Genomic DNA, 8,867 nt, shown 5'->3' with positions numbered 1-8,867 from the left:
TGGTTATCTGTCCCATTATTCAGTCTGTCTACTCATATAGCAGTGTCACTCTGTTTTAAGCATTGTAGATTTATAATCTGTTTTACTACCTGATATGGCTACTCCCCGCCCCTGCCCCCTCTTGCCCCTCATTTTTATGGTGGTTGTTTTTATCCCCCCAAAATATTGTAGCTAGTTTTGCTTGTCTTCCATTCTTCATCTATTCATTTATCTATTCATTCATCAAAAACCCACTATGGGGGAAAAAAAAAAAAAAAAGTCTGCCGGGCGCAGTGGCTCATGCCTGTAATCCTAGCACTTTGGGAGGCCGAGGCGGGTGGATCAACTAAAAATACAAAAATTAGCTGGGCGTGGTGGTGGGCGCCTGTAATCCCAGCTACCGAGGAGGCTGAGGCACGAGAATCACTTGGACCTGAGAGGCGGAGGTTGCAATGAGCAGAGATCACGCCACTGTACTCCAGCCTGGGCGACAGAGTGAGACCCTGTCTCAAAACAAAACAAAAACACTCTGTGCCAAGCACTGCCTACCCTAGTGCACGGGACTGCAGGAGGGGCTGTCTGGTAAACGTGTCAAGGGTAATCCCTGCCTTCCAGGCTCTTCCACTGTGCAGTAGAGCAGATGCTGAACAAGCAAACTTGGAACCATGGGGCAGTGATCAGGGACAGAGTCTCCAGAAAAAAAAACTAGGTCCCAGGCTGGAGTGCAGTTGCATGACGTGGCTCACTGCAGTCTCAAACTCCCAGGCTCAAGTGATCCTCCCACCACCTTCCAAATACCTGGGACTCCAGTCACGTGCTACCACGTCTGGCTAATTTTCATATTTTTTGGTGGAGATGGGGTCTTGCTGTAATGCCTGGGCTGGTCACGAACTCCTACGCTCAAGTGATCCTCCTGCCTCGGCCTCCCAAAGTGCTGGGATTACAGGCGTGAGCCACTGAGCCCGGTCATGTCCTTTGCTTTCTTGAATCTCCGTGTGTCTCTACCTGTTTGTCTCTCTGTCTATAGCTGTCTCTCTTTTTCTCCATCTCTCTGACCCAGCTGCTAAATCTCCCCGGTGCTCTCCTCTTGGCCTCCATCTTTCAGTTGTCTGTGTCTTTGTGTATCTGTCTCTGTCTGTCTTGGTGTCTCTCATGACTGTCTGGAGAAGTCTCTGAGCCTCGCGCCCGCGTGTCCCCGCAGCTGTTTGAGGGCATGAAGGCGTTCAAAGGCGAAGACCAGCAGGTGCGCCTCTTCCGCCCGTGGCTGAACATGGACCGGATGCTGCGCTCAGCCATACGCATGTGCCTGCCGGTGAGGGGCCCGGTCCACCGGGGTGGGGAGGAGGGCTGGGGCCGGGGCAGCAAGGGCCCCTTGACTCATTCAGAATCCCACCCAGAGTTTTGACAAGTTGGAGTTGCTGGAGTGCATCCGCCGGCTCATCGAAGTGGACAAGGACTGGGTCCCCGACGCCGCCGGCACCAGCCTCTATGTGCGGCCTGTGCTCATTGGGAACCAGGTGGGCCCAACTCCAGGGCTGGGAAACTGGGCTGCGGGGGTTGGATTCTGCAGGGCAGGGGTGGGGTCCTGGAGGCCTGGGTCTGGGGAGGGGAAGGGACTGGGGGCCTGGACTCCTGACGCTGCCCCTTTACCCGTCACAGCCGTCGCTGGGTGTCAGCCAGCCCACGCACGCGCTCCTGTTCGTCATTCTCTGCCCAGTGGGCACCTACTTCCCTGGAGGCTCCGTGACTCCGGTCTCCCTCCTGGCCGACCCAGCCTTCATCCGGGCCTGGGTGGGCGGGGTCGGCAACTACAAGTTAGGGGGGTAAGTAGCACCCCTGACCCCAGAACGACTGGCACACGGGGCGTTGGAGACACAGGGACCGGCGTGTGTGCTTTCGGCCGTGCCTGTGGATGTCACACGAAGGTGACATCATCAGCACCGTGCAGGGCTCAGTGCTAAGTGACCTCCCTGGTCCCTGGAAACAAACCATGGAAGGAAGGAGGAGGGGATTATTTTCCAGATGGACAAAAAGGCACACAGATGGGAAGGCATTGGGTGGAGGTCAGTGGGGAAACCAGGACTAGTCCCGGGAAGCCTCCAGGAACGAAGCTTACACTCAGCTCATTGGCCTCTCGCCCCAGAAGCCTCCCCTGATCCCCCAGGCTGGGCTGCGCTCCCCATACCCAGCTCCCACAGTCGTTTGAGCCTCCAAAGCCCCTCACCCCCGTGTGGACTTTCTGTGTAAATCTGTCTCCCAGTGGCCTCAGCTCAGCAGGGCAGGAAGGAGACAGCTGGGTCTCCTGGGCAACCAAGGCAGAGGGTGGGCACTGGCGTGTTGGGACAGGAATGTGGCCCCAGCTGGGGGTGCATTCAGGTCCTTTCAGCTACATCCTGGGAGGTCTCCTCAGGGCCAGGCCCTGTGCTGGCAGAAGCTGGGGACACAGATGAGTCAGCCCCGAGCCCCGCTCTTCGGGGTCTCCCAGGCTGGTGGGAGCCCCAGTATTCAGAGCTGCATGTTCTCTGGGGAGGTGACCCAGGGCATTGTGAAAGGCTTCACAGAGGCCAGAGGTGGTGGCTCATGCCTGTAATCCCAGCACTTCGGGAGGCTGAGGCGGGCAGATCACGAGGTCAGGAGATCGAGACCATCCTGATTACCACAGTGAAACCCCATCTCTACTAAAAATAGAAAAAAAAAATTAGCCGGTCTTGGTGGTGGGCACCTGTAGTCCCAGCTACTCAGGAGGCTGAGGCAGGAGAATGGCGAGAACCCAGGAGACAGAGCTTGCAGTGAGCCGAGATTGCGCCACTGCACTCCAGCCTGGGCAACAGAGCGAAACTCTGTCTCAAAAAAAAAAAAGGTTTCACAGAAGAGACGACCCTTCAACTGGGTCTGATGGTCTGATGAGGGGGAGGAGGGGGTTTCCTGGGTACAAAAGTCAGCAAACTGTTTCCAATCCTGGGGACCATGTGTACAGGGACAGAAGGAATAGGATCACAGATGTTCCAGTTACAAAAATAAGTCTGGGTTGTGCAAAATGCTAAAGTATTCATAGACCCAGGCAGGCCTGGAACACCGGATGGAGGCTAGGGTCTTGTCCTGGGGCACTGGGGAGCCATGGGAGGCTTGTTAGCAGCTGAGGGGAGAGGCTATCTCTGGGAGAGAGACACAGAAAGTCATCCAGGTAGCCCAATTCACTGGGGGAGTCCAGGGAAGGTCCAGCACCCAGCCTGGAGGTCTGGAAACACCTCTTGAGGAGGTGACAACAGAAATGGTTTTGGAGCCAGGCACGGTGGCTCACACCTGTAATCCCAGCACTTTGCGAGGCTGAGGTGGGCGGATCACTTGAGGTCGGGAGTTTGAGACCAGCCTGGCCAACATGGTGAAACCCCATCTCTACTAAAAAATAAAAATTAAGGCCGGGCTCTGTGGCTCACTCCTGTAATCCCAGCACTTTGGGAGGCTGAGGTGAGCATATAAATACAAATATAAATATAAATAATAAATATAAATTAGCCGGACATGGTGCTGCATGCCTCAGTTACTCAGGAGACTGAGGCATGAGAATCGCTTGGACCCGAGAGGTGGAGGTTGCAGTGAGCTGAGATCGCACCACTGCACTCTAGCCCCAGCCTGGGCAACAGAGCAAGACTCTGTCTCAAAAAAAAAAAAAAAAAAAAAGAAATGGTTTTGAATGACAGCCGAGGATTTGGTCACTATGAAACGGGTGAGGGCGGGCTAGGCGCGGTGGCTTATGCCTGTAATCCCAGCACTTTGGGAGGCCGAGGCAGGCAGATCACCAGGTCAAGAGAAGCTGAGGCAGGAGAATCTCTTGAACCTGGGAGGCGGAGGTTGCAGTGAGCCAAGATCGCACCACAGCACTCCAACCTGGGTGACAGAGCGAGACTCCGTCTTAAAAAAAAAAAAAAAGAAAGAAAAATGGGAAGAGACAGGAGAGAGGGGACATAACGACTTAGGGTCCTGATGCCAAATGAAAAGTCAGGGATTTTGCCTCAGGGGAACTGGGGAGCCCTGGGAGAGCTGTGACAGGGAGACGGGAGAGAGCAGGATGAGCCTCCTCTGGGGCTGGGTTGGGGAAGGATGGGGCTCCCTTGCCACACCCAACCAGGCTGCCCTCCACCAGGAATTATGGGCCCACCGTGTTAGTGCAACAGGAGGCACTCAAGAAGGGCTGTGAACAGGTCCTCTGGCTGTATGGGCCCGACCACCAGCTCACCGAGGTGGGAACCATGAACATCTTTGTCTACTGGACCCACGAAGATGGAGGTAAGCCCACCCATGACCCAGCCCGAACCCTGGTGGAAGTGGGTGGCACCATCATTCCTGGCAGTTTACAGGCCCCAGGGATTCTGGGATGGGGGAAGGAGGTGGCTCCTACGACGGGGGGTGCTAGGGGGTGAGAGGTCACATCTTCCACCCCTTACACCTGCCCTAGTGCTGGAGCTGGTGACGCCCCCGCTGAATGGTGTCATCCTGCCTGGAGTGGTCAGACAGAGTCTACTGGACCTGGCTCAGACCTGGGTGAGGACATGGCATCTTCTGGTGACGGGCGCCATGTGCCAGGGGCCAGGGCATCAGAGGGCTGGGACTGGGGCACACTGGCATGTCTCTGCCCCTTCTCCTGGGTCTGTCTCTCCCGTTGGGCCTCTGTCTCTCTCACTATCCTCAAGGAGGGAGAGGTGGAGGTCTGCAGCAGGGCAACCCTCTGGGGACACATGTGTCTCTGCCAACTGCCCTGCAGGGTGAGTTCCGGGTGGCGGAGCGCACGATCACCATGAAGCAGTTGCTGCGGGCCCTGGAGGAGGGCCGCGTGCGGGAAGTCTTTGGCTCGGGCACCGCTTGCCAGGTCTGCCCAGTGCACCGAATCCTGTACAAAGACAGGGTGAGGCGGGGCTGCCATTGTGGGTGGGAGGGAAGGAGGGGAGGAGCTCGGTCCTCACTGCACCTTCTGTCCCAGAACCTCCACATTCCCACCATGGAAAATGGGCCTGAGCTGATCCTCCGCTTCCAGAAGGAGCTGAAGGAGATCCAGGTGAGCTGCAGGGAGCCGGGGAATGGGCTGGGAGCTTGTTCGCTGGAGAAGTTGGTGTCCCATGAGTCCCTGGACTAAGAGCCAGCCTACTTCAGTAGTACCAGGAACAGATAATGGCCTTTCTTATTGAGGCCCTGGAGAATGGGCTTTCTGTGCTGCTGTGTGCCCTGGAAAACCCCTTGGGGCTAAATCACCCTTTCCTGTGAGCTCCCGGAGCCCTGGATATGTCTTTGGCTTTGGAAACCCCCTCCTGTGATCCTCTGTGGCTCCTGGGTGCCCTGGTGGGAGAAACTCCCTCCCTGTGATCCTCTGCTGCCCCTAGGTGCCCTGGTGGGAGAAAGGCCCTTTCCATGAATCTCTGAGACCTTAGCCAGCCCTCTGGCCATCTCAGAGGTTGGCCTCCCAAGATTCCCTGGAGCCCTGGGCTATCCCTTTGGCCGGAGAAAGCTTCCTCCCATGAGCCTCTGGACCTTGGCCCCTCTCTGGCACCAGACTGTTTAATCCCAGAAATCTCTGGGGCATTCCCGTCTTCTGGGCCAAGATGTCTTTCCCAAGAATCTCTGGGCTCCTTTCCCAGACCTAGAGCTACATTTCTGTAAACTTTTGTGCATCAGGACCTAGAACTATACATCCTCTGACTATCTGGGCTTTCTGAGCTGAAAGTGACTTTTTCCAAGAGCCTTAGAGGCCTGGCCATAATTCTTGTCTTCAAAACTGCATCTCCCGGAAGCCTCTGCGCCGCCTTAGCCTTGGTTCCCAGTTCCCATCATTGTTGGGGGCCTTCTGGGAAGTGGACTACATTTCCCGTGAGCCGCTGGGGCACAGCTCCGTAGGCACTGGGCCTGGAACACCCCAGGGCCTACTGGGAGTTGTAGTGCAGCTTCCACCTCGGGCACTGCCTCCGTTGTTCCGCAGTACGGAATCAGAGCCCACGAGTGGATGTTCCCGGTGTGAAGCTGCAGGCTGTGCTCCAGATCCACAGACCCGTAGCATCTTGTCACGCCAGCACTCGCCTCCCTACCAATGACTCAACCTGAAGTGCAATACGAAATAAAAGGCCCGCGGGCGGCGTCTGGGTCTCTGGCGCCCCCATGTGGTTGCGACACTCCCAAAGCCGTAAGGGCCGACCCAGGCATCTTGGCCCCCAGCCCCTCGTCTCGGGTTCAGGTCCGCCCATTGCTCCTTGTTGTGAGGTCAAGGATACACCTTGGCCCCGATTCCGGATCTCCCCATTCTCAGGCCAGACCCCTGGTGTTGCCGTTGATTTTTTTTTTTTTTCTGTTTGCTGCAATTTTGAAATAAAATGCCAAAGAACACACATTGTCGGGCTTCTTCAGTGACGCGACTCTGGGGCTTTAACCCAGGAATCCTGCTTCCTCAGCCCATTTTATTCTGAAGGACCCAGTCATCCGAGCCCCCAGTGTTCTGACGGTTTCTCCAACCTGGGGGAGCATTTCATGTCTCTGACACTGAACTTACTCTCTGCCCCCCACCAACCAGCTCCTCCCCTACTTTCCCATCACCCAGTCACTAGGCCAGCCCCCTAGGTGCTGCATCCTTTCCTCTCGAAGCCCACCAGGCCCCGATCCCTGTTCCTCCTGCCCCCTGACTCTGCTGTCCGTTCCCCCGCCTCTTTGTCCCCTAGGCCCTGGCCTCAGCTCAACTGTTGTCTTCTACTGGCACCCTTGTTCCAGCCTGCAGTCCGCTACCTGGCCCAAGGGGTCTTTCTACACCCAGACGTGGCCCAGTGCCCTCAGCCAGGACTGTAGTCACGGGACCCTAGTGGGTGTGGAGTGAGGCACGATACTCTCACCTGCTGGAGGGATTAAACGTGGAAGAGTTTAGACTGGGTGTGGTGACTCACGCCTGCAATTCCAGCACTGTGGGAGGCTGAGGTGGGAGGATTGCTTGAGACCAGGCTGAGCAACGCAGTGAGATCCCATCTGTACAGAAAATACAAAAAATTAACCAGGCGAGGTGGCATGTGAGTGTAGTCCCAGCTACTCCAGAAGCTGAGGTGGGAGGATCGCCTGAGCCCGGGAGGTCGAGGCTGCAGTGAGCTGTGATTGTGCCACCACACTCCAGCCTGGGTGACAGAGCAAGACTGTCTTGAAAAAAAGACCGGGCACTGTGGCTCATGCCTGTAACCCCAGCACTTTGGGAGGCCAAGGTGGGCGGATCACCTGAAGTCAGGAGTTCAAGAGCAGCCTGGCCAACATGGTGAAACCCCATCTCTACTAAAAATACAAAAAAAACACAGCTGGACGTGGTGGAGGGTGCCTGTAATCCCATCTATTTGAGAGACTGAGGCAGGAGAATCGCTTGAACCTAGGAGGCAGAGATTGCAGTGAGCAGAGATGGCGCCACTGCACTCCAGCCTCGGCGACAGGGCGAGACTCCGTCTAAAAAAAAAACCAACCAAACACCGCATGTTCTCATTTATAAGTGGGAGCTGAACAATAAGAACACAAGGACATGGCGAGGGGAACAACGTACACTGGGGCCTGTTGCAGGGCGGCGGGGAGGGAGAGCATCAGGATAAATAGCTAATGGATGCAGGGCTTAATACCAGGTGATGGGTTGACAGGTGCAGCAAACCACCATGGCACACGTTTACCTATGTAACAAACCTGCATGTCCTGCACATGTACCCCAGAACTTAAAATAAAATTAAGGCTGGGTGTGGTGGCTCACGCCTGTAATCCTAGCACTTTGGGAGGCCAAGGCAGGCTCGTTACTTGAGGTCAGGAGTTCCAGACCAGCTTGGCCAACATGGGGAAACACTGTCTCTACTAAAAATACAAAAAATAGACTGGGTGAGGTGGCTCATGCCTGTAATCCCAGCACTTTGGGAAGCCGAGGTCAGGAGTTCGAGACCAGCCTAGCCAACGTGGTGAAACCCCATCTCTACTAAAAATACAAAAATTATCTGGGCGTGGTGGTGGGTGCCTGTAATCCCAGCTACTCGGGAGGCTGAGACAGGAGTCGCTTGAATCCAGGAGGTGGAGGTTGCAGTGAGCCGAGATCACGCCATTGCACTCCAGCCTGGGCAACAAGAGCAAGACTCTGTCTCTAAATAAATACATAAATAAAATAAAAATACAGAAAATAGCCAGGCATCATGGTGCATGCCTGTAATCCTAGCTATTTGGAAGGCTGAGGCGGGAGAATCACTTGAACCCGGGAGGCAGAGGTTGTAATGAGCTGAGACTGTGCTACTGCACTCCAGCCTATGTGACAGAGCAAGACTCTGTCTCAAAAAGAAGATAAAAATAATAAAATTAAAAAAGAATTCACAAGTGCCACCTCTACGTATATATATACACATGTGTATCTATAGGCTGGAGTACAGTGACACAATCAGTGTACTGCAGTAATCACTGCAGCCTCGACCTCCCAGACTCAGACGATTCTCTCACCTCAGTCTCCCAAGCAGCTGGAATCACAGGCATGTGCCACTATGCCTGCCTAATTTTTAATTTTTTTTGTACAGACAGGGTCTCAATATAATGCCCAGGCTGGTCTCAAACTCCTGCACTCAAGCCATCTGCCCATCTTATCCTCCCAAAGTGCTGGGATTACAGTCATGAGCCACTGTACCAGGCCTAATTTTATTATTTTTTATTTTTTGTAGAGACAAGGTCCCACTAGGCTGATCTCAAACGATCCTTCCACCTTGGTCTCCCGTGTTGAGATTACAGGCACGAGCCACCACCCCCAGCCTAAGAGACTGTCATCAGTGATTTTTTTTTTTTCTTTTCTAGACCAGGTACAATGTAATCAATTATTATTATTATTATTATTATTATTATTATTATTATTATTAAGACCGAGT

At 54.6% G+C, this 8,867-nt stretch overlaps 1 protein-coding gene across 2 annotated transcripts; it reads left to right on the top strand.

Moving 5' to 3' along the window:
- Positions 1-487: 487 nt before the first annotated feature.
- On the top strand, positions 488-6,352 carry BCAT2 (branched chain amino acid transaminase 2). 2 transcript variants are annotated; one of them, XM_030821012.1, is made up of 8 exons: positions 493-1,291; positions 1,377-1,496; positions 1,639-1,802; positions 4,124-4,266; positions 4,436-4,521; positions 4,742-4,882; positions 4,958-5,032; positions 5,948-6,352. In XM_030821012.1, exons 1-8 carry the CDS (start codon positions 1,193-1,195, stop codon positions 5,984-5,986), a joined length of 867 nt encoding a protein of 288 aa, XP_030676872.1. In that variant the 5' UTR covers positions 493-1,192; the 3' UTR covers positions 5,987-6,352. The 2 variants fall into 2 exon arrangements, with proteins under 2 accessions (XP_030676871.1, XP_030676872.1); XM_030821011.1 differs by lacking the exon at positions 5,948-6,352 and having other exon boundaries at positions 488-1,291; positions 4,958-5,809.
- The last annotated feature ends 2,515 nt before the right edge of the window (positions 6,353-8,867 follow it).

The sequence above is a fragment of the Nomascus leucogenys genome, chromosome 10 (genome assembly GCF_006542625.1).
Source record: "Nomascus leucogenys isolate Asia chromosome 10, Asia_NLE_v1, whole genome shotgun sequence".
Classification (NCBI taxonomy): domain Eukaryota; kingdom Metazoa; phylum Chordata; class Mammalia; order Primates; family Hylobatidae; genus Nomascus; species Nomascus leucogenys.
This window is presented reverse-complemented; position numbering and strand designations above follow the sequence as displayed.

What these genes read in the sequence shown, in the direction of transcription:
- BCAT2 (XM_030821011.1), top strand. Translation starts at nt 1,193, where the DNA reads ATGAAGGCGTTCAAAGGCGAAGACCAGCAGGTGCGCCTCTTCCGCCCG. An exon ending in CTGTGCTCATTGGGAACCAG is followed by an intron (nt 1,497 to 1,638) that starts GTGGGCCCAACT and finishes TACCCGTCACAG; the next exon opens with CCGTCGCTGGGTGTCAGCCA. An exon ending in GGCAACTACAAGTTAGGGGG is followed by an intron (nt 1,803 to 4,123) that starts GTAAGTAGCACC and finishes GCCCTCCACCAG; the next exon opens with GAATTATGGGCCCACCGTGT.